The sequence below is a fragment of the Colletotrichum aenigma genome, assembly GCF_013390185.1.
Source record: "Colletotrichum aenigma strain Cg56 chromosome Unknown KSG_Cg56_contig05, whole genome shotgun sequence".
NCBI classification, from domain to species: domain Eukaryota; kingdom Fungi; phylum Ascomycota; class Sordariomycetes; order Glomerellales; family Glomerellaceae; genus Colletotrichum; species Colletotrichum aenigma.
The window spans coordinates 1,207,905-1,222,923 of NW_023500911.1; the positions used below are offsets into that span (position 1 = coordinate 1,207,905).

At 58.3% G+C, this 15,019-nt stretch overlaps 3 protein-coding genes across 3 annotated transcripts; 2 read left to right on the forward strand and 1 right to left on the reverse strand.

Moving 5' to 3' along the window:
• Positions 1 to 690: 690 nt before the first annotated feature.
• GAL10 (Bifunctional protein GAL10) lies at positions 691 to 2,059 on the forward strand (the record flags this gene model as incomplete). The annotated part of the gene is made up of 4 exons (XM_037323229.1): positions 691 to 719; positions 866 to 1,100; positions 1,156 to 1,606; positions 1,656 to 2,059. 4 exons carry the CDS (start codon positions 691 to 693, stop codon positions 2,057 to 2,059), a joined length of 1,119 nt encoding a protein of 372 aa, XP_037178473.1.
• A 215-nt stretch (positions 2,060 to 2,274) lies between these two features.
• Positions 2,275 to 3,336, reverse strand: ZTA1 (putative quinone oxidoreductase; the record flags this gene model as incomplete). The annotated part of the gene is made up of 2 exons (XM_037323230.1): positions 2,275 to 2,529; positions 2,587 to 3,336. The coding sequence occupies 2 exons, from the start codon at positions 3,334 to 3,336 to the stop codon at positions 2,275 to 2,277; spliced, it is 1,005 nt and encodes a 334-aa protein (XP_037178472.1).
• A 4,175-nt stretch (positions 3,337 to 7,511) lies between these two features.
• Positions 7,512 to 13,149, forward strand: RNASEL (2-5A-dependent ribonuclease; the record flags this gene model as incomplete). The annotated part of the gene is made up of 3 exons (XM_037323231.1): positions 7,512 to 9,540; positions 9,589 to 10,787; positions 10,837 to 13,149. 3 exons carry the CDS (start codon positions 7,512 to 7,514, stop codon positions 13,147 to 13,149), a joined length of 5,541 nt encoding a protein of 1,846 aa, XP_037178471.1.
• Between the last annotated feature and the right edge of the window lie 1,870 nt (positions 13,150 to 15,019).

Consider the following 15,019-nt stretch of genomic DNA (forward strand, 5'->3'; position numbering starts at 1 on the left):
CACGATGTCTTCTGTCTGCGTCGTCCGATCCCTCAGCTGAACCACCTGGTCTGCCGCAGTGGTTCGTCGGTGGCCAACTCAGCTCTCTCCATCTCCAGCCAACCCACGTGAAAGCACCAGACAGCAGACGACAGGACCCTGTCGGAGCGTCCTCAATCCTGAAGATCAGTCCCCACGGCACCGCCATCCCCGGTCGTTACAAGTTTCAAGTGCGCCGTTTGAGGCTTGAGAAGAAATTACTGGCTCCGCAGCCAGCCACAACGCTGCAAATTGGTGCCACCCCCGCTGCGAGACCCCGCCATCGAATTCATTTGGCCGCAGAAGATTGGCCGTTGGCGGCGTCAGTCCCCAAGGTCGCAAAGGTGTCGTCAGGCCGAGCCAATTTCTCTCCCACACCCATTGCCTATCGGAACGTTACAGACAGACGACCCGGTTGTTTTTTGTTATTGTGACCGTCGCCGCAGCCTCCATCGCCAGATTTATATTACGCCGCGCCATCCTCTTCCTTCGCCTTCCAGAGAGAATACTGGTCTGTTCGTCCTTCAACCCAAAGCCTACTTGATACCCCCGACGAACCGCACCAAGCGACAGACACCAACCTCGGCGCTGTCCTCTGTCCTTCGTTTCTCTACTCCAAATTCATCCCCTGACCGCACCTAGTTGCGATCGACGCTAGCAAATTTCTTCACAATGGCGATTGGAACTGTCTTGGTTACCGGGTAAGCTCCACGACTTTGACTCGGGCGCATCGCGGCAACGCGACAGCGTGGGGGGAGGCGTCCACGAGGGACTTTCTGGTCGCTGTCGCATTCCCGGCGCATCGCTCGCACCCACGCGGCGGAAAGCTAATCGCGCATCTCGACAGTGGCACCGGCTACATTGGCTCCTTCACTACCCTCGCTCTGCTTGAGCACGGCTACGACGTTGTCATTGTCGACAGCTTGTACAACTCCTCCAAGGTCGCCGTCGACCGCATCGAGCTTCTTGCCGGCAAGCGCCCCCACTTCTACCAGGTCGACGTCACCGACAAGGCTGGTCTCGATGAGGTCTTCAAGAAGCACCCCGAGATTGACAGCGTAATCCACTTCGCTGCGCTCAAGGTATGTCGCTCTGATCCTGCCGCATCCGACGCCCTCGACTCACGCCACGTTACAGGCTGTCGGCGAGTCTGGCGAGATTCCCCTCGAGTACTACCGCGTCAACGTCGGCGGCACTGTTTCCCTGCTCCAGGCCATGACCGACAACAATGTCCCCAACATTGTCTTCTCTTCCTCCGCGACCGTCTACGGTGATGCTACCCGCTTCCCCGACATGATTCCCATTCCCGAGCACTGCCCCATTGGCCCTACGAACACGTACGGCCACACCAAGGCCTTTGTCGAGCAGGTCATCACCGACCACATCCAGGCCGAGCGCAACAAGCTCCAGAAGGCCGGCAAGCCCTTTGAGCACTTCAACGGCGCTCTCCTCAGATACTTCAACCCCTGCGGTGCTCACCCCTCTGGCCTCATGGGCGAGGACCCCCAGGGTGTTCCTTACAACCTGTTGCCTCTGCTCGGCAAGGTCGCTACTGGCGAGCGCGAGAAGCTGCTCGTCTTCGGTGATGGTGCGTATATCTGGATTTGCCCTACAAAACAGCGGCTAACACGAGGCAGACTACTCCTCAAGAGACGGAACCGCCATCCGCGACTACATCCACGTTGTCGACTTGGCCAAGGGCCACCTCGTCGCCCTCAACTACCTCCGCGAGAATAAGCCCGGTGTCAAGGCCTGGAACTTGGGCTCGGGCCGTGGCAGCACCGTCTTCGAGATGATCAAGGCGTTCAGTGCGGTCGTCGGCCGCGACCTCCCCTACGACGTCGTCCCCAGACGCCAGGGTGACGTCCTGGATCTTACCGCCAACCCCTCGCTGGCCAACAAGGAGCTCAACTGGAAGACGGAGCTGACGATGGAGAAGGCTTGCGAAGACCTGTGGCGCTGGGTCAGCAACAACCCCAAGGGTTACCGCCAGGACCCTCCCCCTGAGTTGCTGGCCAACGCCAAGCCCACCAGCTCGTAAATTGGAGACATGAACATGCATCGGAGCATCGGCCACGCTTCGCCTAGATCTTGGCCCTTTTCATATCGCTCATCATAGACGGTGTTAGAATTAGTGCTATTCCAGCGACAGCCATGAGACTACGTTCGCCATAGAGAGAATCTAATGAGAGAAAAAAAAGTTTGAAAACATCATTATTCATTTATGCTTGCACAAACTCAAAGTTGCGCATCCAGTCAATCAATCTTGAGCAGGAGCTTGCCGGTGGTGTTTCGGCTCTCGAGATCCGTATGCGCCTGCTTGACGTCCTTCAATGGGTAGGCTTTGTGGACGGCAACCTCGACCTTGCCTGAGGTGATCATCTCAAACAGCTCACCGCTGTACTTCTCCAGCTCTTCTCTGGTGGCGACGTAGTTGTTCACCACGGGGCGCATGACCTTCAAGTTCTTGGGTCCCAACTTCAGAATGTCGAAAGGGGGCACCGCGCCAGACTATGACAACTGTCAGCAACCACACTCACTCCCATCAAATTATGCCAATCAACTTACAGCATTTCCAAAAACGACCAACCGTCCCTTACGCGCCGCCATCTCCAGGTCGCTATCAAATGTCGCCTTGCCAACACCGTCAAAGATGACATCCACGCCGTGGCCGCCCGTAATCTTCTTCACCTCCGCGACGAGGTCCTGGCTCTTGGAGTTGACGATCCACTCGGCGCCGTTCTTCTTGGCCAGCGCGCACTTCTCGTCGCTGCTCGTCGTGCCGATGACCTTGGCCCCGACGGCGCGCAGCATCTGCACGAGCTGCAGCCCGACGCCGCCGGCCGCCGCGTGCACGAGGACCCACTCGCCCTTCTGCACGACGCCCGCCTCGCGGATGAAGGTCCACGCCGTGAGGCCCTGCAGAAGCGCGGCGGCGGCGGCGTCGGTGCCCAGCGCGTCGGGGATGCGCAGCAGCGAGGAGGCGGGCACGGCGGAGTAGGTCGCGTAGGAGCTGTAGGGCCCCATGTAGACGACGCGGTCGCCGGGGGAGAAGGAAGAAGATACAGAGGGGTGGGCGGAGACGACGGTGCCGGCGCCCTCGCGGCCGAGGACCTGCGGCAGGGGCGCCTTGTAGAGACCCGTGCGGAAGTAGGTGTCGATGTAGTTTATGCCGGCGTACTCGTTGCGGACGAGGACCTGGCCGTCGGAGGGGGCGGGGATGGGGAGGGCGGTCTCGTGGGTGAGCACGGAGACGTCGCCGGTGCGGGGGATCTGGATGCCGTTCATTGTTTTGGGGACGGAGGGCGTGGAGGCCATTGTGAAGTGCGGGGCGGGGGAGAGGTCGCTGAGGCGGGGGGTGGATGTGGTGAGGGGGCGTGAGGGGGCGAGTTTGCGGGTGAGATGATGTTCTCGTGAGGTAAGGGGAGGTTGTTGTCTGGTGAGAGGTGAATGCGATGCTGAGAGGAGGCACCTTGTGAGCTTGGGGATCGTTCGCGGCGGGGAGGGGATGAGAGACATTGATGTTGTGGCTAAGCTTTAATCCGGGCGAAGCCTCTTTTTTTTTTTTTTTTTTTTTAAAAAAAAAAAAACTCCGGACGTCGGATGGCGTGCAACTAAGCGGGATCTGGATTCCGTCTTTGCTGAGCTGAGCAATATGTTTGCGAAATGGCATCCCATTCCGCGGCGCGCGCGGAGGGGTGGGACGATGATGGGAGTGATTTAGTAAGCAGGCACCGATGACGGGGTCGGGTGAGGGGTTCGCTCGGCTCGTCGGATGGCGGGATCGGGAGGGGGCGCGAATGTGTGGGGTTGGCATGTTCGGCTTTGGGGCCGGGGCCGGGGCCGGAGCGGTAGCGGTAGTGGTTTGCGCGGGGCTAGGAACCAAACGGTGTGGTGATGATGAGGTTGGGCTTTCATGTCACTTGATCTGGCGCATTCTTGAGGGCCGTAAGGTTATTTGGGAACAGTACGAGATTTCAATCGGATGCTCAGGTTTAAACACATCAGAGGCCATGCTGGTGAAAAGGAAACATGTTCTCCTCGGACGAGCTTGCCATTCCAGCTCGAGATACGTTTTTGGTGGACATGGTCTGGGACGAACTCCCCTGAAATTGGCAGATTTTTAAAGAGGGTTGAGGCCTGCAAAACCTGAAGGATGAGCAAGTCTATGAGCAGGAGTCGTACTCGGTGAGTGTGTATCTAAATGTGATGTGCAAGGCATCAAGTCAACCTATTTGCATGCAAGCAGCGGTGGATAACGCCAACGCCCACAACAGTCACTGAGGGTAGATTACCAAGCCCAATCCCTGACTGTAATGGCGAGATAGCGCGTGCTGATGCATGGGACGATCCAAGTCTGATGGTATGCTGTCGCCATACCACGTCTTGGCACGAACCGATGGTCGTGGCGGCTACGACTTCCCCCGTCTGGACCATGGCAAAACACAACCCCATCATGTTTCTTGCCCAGAAATATCACGCGGTCATGGCTACCAGAAGTACACTACATCAGCAATCCATCAATTCTGCCACGGACGTCTTCTCTGCCAAACAGCAGCTGAGTAAGGTGCCGGCATGCTCCCTCGGGCGCCGCGCAAAATAGAGTCGGGGCTAGTCAGGCCTGCCAAGACTCAGATAGAGGCGGGATCAATGCGCGCGGGTCCATGGGGGCTGGCGGGGAGATCTCTCCTCGACATTTCGGCCGGGGTGCTTATCCGTCGATGGTGGTTATCAGTTAAGGTCTGCCTAACCTCTGTCTTTTCCTCTGATGTCGAGACTGAGTAACCTTTTTTGAGGGTGGTATCCCCGCGGGTTGATCAGAACCTTGGACTACCTAACCTTAGTTCGGCGGGGAGGGTCGCAATGGGTGTCGTCTGCAATTGAGGCTCAGCCGTCTTGGCCTCTGCTGTAAAGTTGCGGTGCTGTGCGTGATTGGATGTCCCGTCTGCGCACTTCGCCTCGACTTGCGCGTTTTGCAGGTACAGCAGAACGTGAGGCGTGTGGTTTGGTCAGTGTGGCCTGTGCCCGCCACTCCTACACCTTATCAAACGTGGGAGCTTGTTGGCGGGATAACGTCTCCTTGGTGTGTGGCGGTGATGGTGAGGTTTAGTGGTGGTGTCTGTCACTCTGTCACTCTGTCCCGTCGTTCGGCCACGTCAAGGGGGCGGACGGGACCGATGGTTTGGCAGGTTGACCGGCGCCGTTGTGGGCGAAAACGCGCACGGAGGGTGAGAGAGGGGACATTGGAGCAACGGCGCAGTTTGCAGTCCTGCAGAAGGGTTTCAACCAATCATCAGTGGCTTGCGTCAGTCAGGGGTCAGGGGTGTCAGGCACAACAGGTTCACGGTTCCAGGCCTCTGTTCAATATTCCCCAATATTTCCCCCACCCGCTCACTTCGGCACCCCGAAAAATATCTCGGTTCCCGGGTCTCGTTTGTGTAGGACCCCGGAATTCTGGTTTCTTAATTCCAATGTGCTAGCCAGACTGAGGTCGAGGTGGATGAGGAGCCACTTTGTGAAGCATTTTGGGGTGGTCTGGGCCGGCCTGCATAGTGTTGCACTCTGAAGAAATGTCACTCGTCGAGTACCGTCCATCAAGCGTCAAGTTTGCCTTCGGTACGCCTTGGCCCTGGGCTAGGCCAAATCGGAGGTTTCCATGCTGCTTCCACGGCCTCCTTCGGTGCTTCTCTGCGTCTGTCTCCCCCCACCTTCTCGGCTGTCAAGGGCCGTCTGCAGGTAGAGAAGAAGTGTCCGCGTATGCCCCTGCTGGTGCAACACCCAATCCCAAGGTATCTCGACCTCTGCCAACAAGCTTAAACGAGGGATGGACTGGGCTGGTCACCTCAAGGTATGTCGCAATGAGTTTGCCTCTGTGCTATTTACTGATCTCTTTTTTTTTTTTTTTTTTTTTTTTTTTTTTTTTGGGCGTTCGTCTCCCGTCCCGCTTTCTCCTCTTTCTCCTCTCTTCCTCGTCCCTTCTAGCGGTCAATCATTTCTCCACCGGGCAAGACAGCATGTTCCTGGTTTCTGGCTGTTAAAAGGGCGCGCAACGGCCATCTCTCTGGAGCGCCAGAAGAAAAGAAAAAAAAAAGTCACGAGTCGGAGAAGACAGAGATTCCCACGACAAGACGGAACAGCCGAAGAGACGACGTCATGGCCGCTGCCCTGTCGCGCATCGTCTGACCTCTAGACTTTAAGCAATCCCAGCCTCATCAATGCCCCTGTCGAAGTCGCTGCTCCCTGAAGCTGAAGACGGTTGTATTTCTTAGGGGACAACAGCTTGTGAAGGCGCTGGAAGAAGGGGACGAACAGACGAAAAACCACGGCTCCACCCCGCTGAAACGCGACGCATTGTCGCCGCTGCGGCCTGCGTTTTCACTTCCATTCATCGTCGGGTCGCTCATCAGCGGCCACCGGGTACCGAGATACGGACTGGACACTGAGGTGTTGCTGAATGCCTTTCTGGGTCTTTTTTTGATCTTTTCCATCACCTTGTCGTCGCCTTACCTCTCTCACCTTAGGTACTCACCTCAACACCTTACCTTGCGGTACTCTGATACCTTGGTACTTCCACTACTCACCGACCGTTATCCGGCTTCTTCCCATCTTCATCCCCTGGGCACCATCAAAGACATCTCACCAACATTCATTCATACGACAACAGCTCGCAGGGGGAACTGTGCGTGTCCCACATCTCTCCCATTGAATTGAATCCCCCCCGGGCGGCGGCATCTCCCAGCCGAGAGCCCGCGACGAACCAGAAGCCGCCAGACGTTGCGACTCGGACCCATCGAACCCAACGATCCAATCCCAATCCAACCTCGTTTTCCCTTTTTTTTTTTTTTTTTTTTTTTTTCTGCTCCTCTCTCGCCTCCCCCTCGTCGCCTCTACCACTCGACCCGCGTCCCGTATTCTCCTTGCCCAGCCCTTCCCTCTCCTGTCTAGGTCTCCAGTCCCGTGGTTTGCCCCCTAACAGGCCTGCCACCTATCCGTACCTTACCCGTCCTTCTGTCACCTCAACCCGTCGATCCTGGATGCTTGTTCTCAACTTCCCGTTCATGCCATCGCAGCCAACGCACCACCACCACCAGCACCGGTTGCCACCGGCTGAAGGCCGTCTTTTCCGTTCACCTGGCCTGACTGTCTTTGCTGCACGCTGCTAAAGTCTATCTGCTGCTAGAGGACAAGAAGAGTGAGGAGGGCCAGAAAGAGAAGAAGGGAAACTTCTTGGGACGAAAACGAAACTTTGCGCCGCACGTCTCCTCCCCTCTCACTCACCCGCCAACTCTCACTCTCCTCAGCCTCGCCTTGCTGTATCTCAACTTCAACTCACCTTTCCGACACTCACTCACGCTCCTTTTTTATACTTTTCTCCGCTTCTCTTCACCTCCCACCCGTTGCCCTCGCATTCGCCGCCTCTTTACGGCCCCCCATCCCGACGTCCGTCATCCAACATACGGTCTCACGCCTAACCCCCCCTCCCGGCTCCCCCGATGCCGACTCCGCCGACCGAGGATGACCGCCAGACGCGGATCATCCAGTTCGCGGAGGAATGGGGCCTCGAGCCCCCGCCGTCCCCGACGCCGCTGACGCGCCCCAACAGCCCCCCCAGCTTCCGCACCTCCGAGGACGACATCAGGGCCGAGGAGCTCCTCAAGCGCAAGGCCTCCGTCCTCGGCCGGACCGACTCCACCACTAACCTGAGGCGCGTCCTCACCTCCAAGAAGACCAAGTGGGACTACAAGCTCGTCTTCGACACCCTCGACCAGCACGTCACCGAAGGCGGATCCCCCGGCGTCGCCGAGGCCCTCATCGTCCAGCTCGTCTCGTCCGGCGGCGACGTCAACATGGCCCAGAAGGCCAAGACGAGCATCCTGCCGAGGAGGAAGAGCCTGGAGAGCTTCGGCGAGCGCAGTAAGCTGCTCCAGCATGCGGTCCACAACGGCCAGATGGACATGATCCAGGTCCTGCTGCCCCACGCCGACCACTTTGCCCTGGACGCCTCATTACCGTTGGCCATGCGCGCGGAAAACGTCGAGATTGTGGAGCTGCTTTTGAGGTACGGCGCCGGTGTGCTTCGCAGTAGTGAGACGCAGGAGGTTTTCCGACAGGCCTGCGCTTCGGGCCGTCAGGCCGAGCTGGTGTCCATCGTGTTGCGTTCCGAGGCGCGGCCGCCGCCGACATGGCTGTCTCAGTGCATGGTGGAAGCGACGAAGGCGGGGTGCTTGACGACGGTTCTGCATCTGAGTCGGTCTGATGCTGATGGCGACTATAACCAAGCGGAGGCGCTCAAGATTGCCATTAGCCAGGGACGTCACGACATTGCCCTCGCGATCATTATGGGCAACCACCCGCCGAAACGACCAGGCCTGGATGAGGCGTTCTCGCAACTGCTGGATCACCCGTCGATGAACCCAAACGACAAGGTCGCTGTCGCTGAGTTGCTGCTTTGTGCGGGCACGGATGGCGACGGCCCTGCACTCGCTCTCATCCACGCTGCGGCTGCCGAGTTCCAGGACATGGTCGATCTATTGGTCAAGTACGGGGTTTCTATCGAGTATCAGGACGCGATGGCTGTCCGGAAAGCCATCCAGAACGGACGGGTCGACGTAGCATACACGCTACTGAACGGCAACTCAGAACTCAGCTCAATGCATGCGTCAGAGTGTGTTGAGCTGCTCCCAAGGAATATGCCAATCGAGAGCCGCCGACTTTTGCTGGACTTGTTATTGAGGAGGGGCGCGAGCGGGACTGCGCTAGACGACATGCTCATCGAAGCGGCCGAGGCGGGTGACGTCGACTCGGTCAAGCTCCTCCTCACCCCCGTGTTCCCGGGAGGCCGACCGGTCAGCGAACATGACGTGAAGAAGGGGCCCCGATCGATGGTGTATGAACGCCACCAAGTAGCCTCCGTCGACCATAAGGGCGGCCTGGCGTTGCAGATTGCAGTGATGCGAAGTGATGTTGCGATGACTAGGGAAATGCTGAACAGCCAGCCGTCGAGCGAGACGCTGGCGCAGATCTTCCCCCTTACCAAGACGCTGTCCCGCCAGAACAGGTATCGCATGGTCGAGTGTTTCCTGACGAGCGGCCTCACCGGGCCGATTGTGCATGAGGCGCTGCAAGAAGCCATCGACGAAGACCCGAAGTTCAAAGACGAGGATCTCATCGGTCTGTTCCTCAAGTACAACACCGACATCAACGAGAACGACGGATCCGCGCTGGTGGCTGCTGTCATGCAGAAGGATCTGAGGTTGCTGAACGCGCTCTTGAAGAAGAATGTCACGCCGCAGACTGCCGCTGGCATCCTGCCCAGGATAATTGCGACGCCTGACCAGCAGACTAGGTTAGACATGGCGACCTTGCTGCTTACGAACGTGCCGACTCTCGAGCCGGGCAAGGTTTCCCAGGCGATGCTCAATGTGTTGAACTATCGACCCGCAGACCTGAAGCTTTTGCAAGTGCTGCTGCTTCAGGGCCGGGCGGACATCAACGTAGACAGCGGAATTGCCATGGCATCAGGTAAGTCGTCATAACCTATCTCATACGCAGGGTACTAATGATGAGTAGCAATCCACAGCCACGACCCTCCTGTTTTGGACATGCTCTTGAAACACGGCAAACCTTCACCACAAACCGTTGGCCGAGCCATCAACGAGCTATCGATGATGCAGTCCTCCGAGCAGAAGGCGGAGAAACTCGAGATTCTCCTGTCAAAAACCAAGGACAAGGCCCTGTTCAACGACGTCCTCGTCAAAGAGGTTCATTCCCTCCTCCAGACAGACCCCGGAAAACGTGAGCTGTCGATCGTCAAGGTGCTCCTTGAGTCGGGCGCCGACGTCAACTCCCACAACGCCGCCGCCCTGTGCCACGCCGTCGCCGCCGGCGACACCCAAATCACCGACATGCTCTTCGCCGCGCGCCCCAGCCCAGCTTCCCTGGCGTCCGCTCTGCCTCACGCGCTGCGCATCGCGGATCCCATGGACCGTCTTGACTTCTCCGAGAAACTGCTTGAGGCCGGTGCGCCCAGTGCAGAGGCAAACCGGGCGCTCGGATTCGCTATCAACACATACACTAATGATATCCCGTTGTTGAGGACATTATCACTCAAGGCCAATACCAGCGACGGCGAGGCCTTGATCTCGGCTGTCAAGAAGGAGCGCCCCGACATCGTCGAGCTGATTCTCAAACAGAAGCACTCGATACCGATCACGAACGACGCGTTTGCGGAGGCGGCCATGCTATCGGACAAGGAAGCGAGAGCGAGTATTTGCACACTGTTGTTGGAGCACGGCGCGTCGGGGACAGTTCTCTCGGATGCGCTACTTGCCGCCGCTGCAGATGGTGACTTGGTTCTCGGCAGCATACTCGTGAAGAACGGTGCCCAGATCGACGAGGAGTCCATCGTGGAGGCATGTAAATCTGGTTCTGCCGACGTTTTGGCGATGCTACTCAGCGGTAGCTCGACGCCCAAAAAGTCGACCATCGAGCGAGGTTTCCAGGCTGCTACGGAAGTCGGCAATCTCAAGACGCGAGCTGCGATTCTCCAGGCTCTACTGCCTCATGGCGTGGATGGGGAGGCTCTTCACATCCAACTGGCGTCCGCCGTCCGTTTTGGTGACGACGGGGAGGACTTGGTCAAGACTCTGTTGGAGGCTGGTGCGGATCCTAATTACAACAAGGGAGAGGCGGTATGGGCTGCGACGAGGAGTGCCTTTCTCAACACTCTGAAAATGATGCTGGGTCAGGTCGACATCGGCACGAAGCTGGTAAGTAATCTGCACAACTCGTGTGAGGTCATTTCTAACACAGAAACAGCAACACAAGCCCAACCAGACCACGCTCAACCGCGCTCTCAGGGCTGCCTGGAAGCTGAGCCGCGAACCACGGGCAGCCATTATTGACGCGCTCTTCCGGGCCGGTCTGCCTATATCAGATGACCTGCACGTCGTTCTGAACCAAGCAATCAACGAGGAAGAACCCGACTTCAAGCTCATCAAGTCACTGCTCCGATTCGGTGCTTCACCCATTGCAAACAACTGCCAGACACTCATCGACGCGACGAGAAGAGTGATGGTGCGGCCGCTGGCAATGATGTTGGAGTCCAAGATTCTCGGCGAGGACCTCAATCTGGCCATCAGGGAGGGTTTCACCAAGGACAATTCGGCGCAATGGTTCACAGAAACAGGTTTCAGCATCTTGCACAGCTTCCTGCAAAAGGGCGCTCACGGCGACGGCCTGAGCTCTGTGCTTACTCAAGTCGTCGACATGCCGCTGTCCGAGTCCGACGACAGCGTCAGCCTCGCCAACGGTTTCGTCGACATCCTCCTCGACCACAAGGTCGACGTCAACTATGACAACGGCATGCTCTTGCAATCCGCGGCAGCCGCCTTGAATGCGTTCCTCGTCAACCGGCTGTTGGAGAAGAAGCCCAACACAGAGTCGATCTCGCGAGCGTTCTACCGCATCTTCGACAACCCCACCTCCGAAGACGAAGCTTTGGAGCTGATTACAATGTTTACTGACTACGCTGACGGCGAGACCCGATTGGACGTCATGTACACACCGCCGGAATCCATGCCCCTCCTCTTCCTCGCCATCTCGCAATACCCCCGATCTATCCGAATCACGAAGGCGTTACTGGATGCCGGCTACTACTACGACCAGATGATGCCGTGCAAGGTCATGGAAGACGTGGACGAAGAGCCCGTCACGCTCATGATGTGGGCTCTGCACCAGGAGCAGAAGAAGGTCAGCAGCGGCATCATCCAGATGCTGATCGAGACGGGCGCCAAGATCAACTTCGAGAGCCGCCTATCTCAGACGACGCCATTATTACTAGCAATCCGCAACCGCCGCCCTGACATTGTCAAGATGCTGCTCCTCGAGGGCGCAGAAGTGGACGTCTGCGACGTCAAGGGCAACACGCCACTCACACTATCCACAGAAGCCGGCGGCGAGCTCGCCATCAAGATGATGTCCAACCTCCTCGCCGCAGGCGCCTCCAGCAACGACGGCTCGCTCCACAACGCGGCGCGCGAGCTGAACCTCCCCGCGTGCCAGGTCCTTGTCCAATACGGACACGAGCCAGACTTCCCGAGCACCCTCCACGGCGGCCGCAGCGCGCTCGGCGAGCTCGCCTGCCACGCCGCCGACAACGAGCCCCTCACCGCCGCGCGCCAGAAGCTCATGGAGCGCGTCACCAACTTTCTCATCGAGGCCGGCTCCGACATCACCCTCCGCACCGACGGCAAGTCCATCCTCCTCCTCGCCCTCGACTCCAAGGAGCCCCTCGTCACCAGCCGCACCCTCCTCAAGGCCGGCATGTGGAAGCACGTCAACAAGAAGTTCAACCAGTTCACCGACGGCAAGATGACGTACTCGCCCACCATGTACGTCGCCCACGTCCTGCCCGCGTCAGACACGAAAGAAGCCCTCATCAAGCTGCTGCGCGCCAACCGCGCCGAGGACGTCTACTACTCCAACACGGGCCCGCAGCCCGACGGCGCCTGCGGCATGCCCGACGAGCTCGAGGCGCAGGAGCGCACCCGCCGCGCGCGCCTCGACCGCCTCAACCTCGAGCAGGAGGACCATCTGCTCTCGATCGCGCGCAGCACCGAGCTCGCCTCCGTGCAGGCGCAGATCTGGTCCGCGCAGGCGGAGCTCGAGGACAGCCGGCGCAAGCGCATCCAGGCGGACGACCTGGTCGCGCTCAACGAGCGGGCGCGCGCGGAGGAAGAAGTGTTCGCGGCGGCGATGCGGCGCAAGCGCAGCGAGCGCAGCGCGGACCTCGAGCACCAGGCGGCGCTGACGGAGGCGACGATCACGCGGGCGCGGGCGGTGGAGCTCGCGGAGCAGGACCTGGTCATGACGCGGCAGAGCATGCTGCTCGAGTGGGAGAAGCAGATGGCGACGGAGCAGGTGGACCACGCCAAGGCCATGTCTGCGATCCGGGTCGCGGAGCGGGAGGACGTGGATCGGATGGACCGCGAGGCGGAGGACCGGTTCCGCACGCGCCTGGCGGAGCAGCGGCGGCTGGTCGACGGGCAGACGAACCTGGCGAGCCAGCTGGCGGGCGCGGGCGTCAACGGACGGCGGCAGATTGGGTATATCACGGGGGAGATTAATTAAGGGCGGTTGTGGTTTGGGTGTTCTATTTCTTTTGTCACTTCTGTTATTGCAATGCGTGGCCTGGCAGGGCTGCCGCTTGCTTGCTTGCCTCCTTGCTCCTTCTGGCACGGAGAGGCGAAAAGAAGAGCGCGAGCGTACGGGGCCGTGTTTGTCGGTTCGCGATATGCTACGGATTTGGTAGAAAGGGGGGCGTTTTCGTCGTTATCTTGGTTACATTGCACGTGGGGGAGGGGGCAGGCGGTACCCTCTTCCTCCTGTCTTCTTTTTTTTACTATTCCATTTTCTTCCCTTTGTCTGGAGATATTCTTGGGAGATTATAGGGGGGCTTCAGTTCTTAGCATTTTCCCGCGTAGGTAGTAGTACTTCTGGTTTATCATGCATCCTTCAGATGGGGATGGAGTAAGTAGGATAGGCTGGGGTGCTGAAAAGTAGCAAGTGTTGCCGCAGCGAGTAGTGAAAAAGAGATCATTCCACAGGCAGTCATTCGAGGCGGCGCGGCGCGATCGTGGTGCCTGTCGTCAAGTCAAGTTCGTTCAGCTGGCGTGTGTATGAGCATGTCTCTCATCCATTTCTCTCTCGGCCCCCAGTTTCCCTGATAAGAAGTGTCGTCCGGACGGGGGAGGTTGCGCAAGCCAGGGTCGTGGAAGAGAGAGATCGGCGGTGTGGTGCACGGCAAATGGTGCATTTGCGGGATCCATGGACTCTCCACGAGGAATGCGATGCTGGGTCGCAGACCGCGCAGCACGCTGGATCTCCGCGGTCTTGGCTTCCGGTCGCTTTCGGGGTTGCCATTGGCTTGTGGACGTCATACACATCGCGGGTTTTTTTTTTTTTTTTTTTTTTTTTTTTTTTTTTTTTTTTTCTTTGCGTTTTAGAGGTTGTTGGTGAGTTGCATGTTTGTGGGTTCTGCGAGAGGGGGGAGGACGGTTTAGTGTTGTGACTCTGGATTGGTGGTTGACGATCGAGAGTGAGATGGGTGGACGAGATGTGGTGCAGAAAGTTTGGGCGTGCTCTGGACCCGGGAACAGGGCGGCGCGTGGCAGCGTGGCAATGCTGCCTTGGTCTGTCTCCTGCTTGCCGGACAGTTGCCGTGATTTGATCGAAGACTGGCTCTTGAATGGGGAATGGTCGTGATTTTGCGTGATGGATCGATCATGGAGAGTGAGTGGGCTGCGTCTTGCCCTTTCGAAGGGGAACGTGCGCCGGAATGGCACTGCGAGGTACGACGCACGCTTTTAGAGGCGCCTCGCCAATTGGAGAGGAGGGGCGGCTGCGAGGGGGGGGGGGGGGGGGGGGCCTGGATTTCGTGGGTTTGTTGCTTGGACCGCCTCGTGAGACGGGGCTGCTAGGGTGGTTTGGCGAAGGGGGCCTGAAGATCGCATTACTCGTGGAGGTTGAAGGCGGCTAGAGGCGTGAGAAAGAGGCCTGGGGTGTCTTTGATTGAGGTTCGTGATGGGATGGCAGCAGGATGGGCTGCGGATGTCGGGATGGAAGAAGTTGGCATATCTTGAGGTCCAAGCTCTGTGATGGTTTGTGGTGAAGATGTGATGAGGAGGAGTTGTGCAACGGTGATGTCGTGGTGAGATGGGGCGTGGGCGACATTGCGCGTGTGTGAACTGAGCAGAATATTGATCCCATGATTTGTGTTCCTCTCAATGCCGCTCTGTACGTTTCCTCATCCAAACTATCACCACGATGCGTTGGAGGTTATCGTGTGGTGTTTGTGTACCATGATTGCAACCCGTTCAGCGAATGTTTCTGCGCGAAGGTTTGGTTTCTCTCCCAAATCGTCGTTCATTCCATGTCTTGGCGGGCCAAAGCTCTTCCCGATCACGATGACAGGAAAACAAATGTTCAGACGATTCGTGCA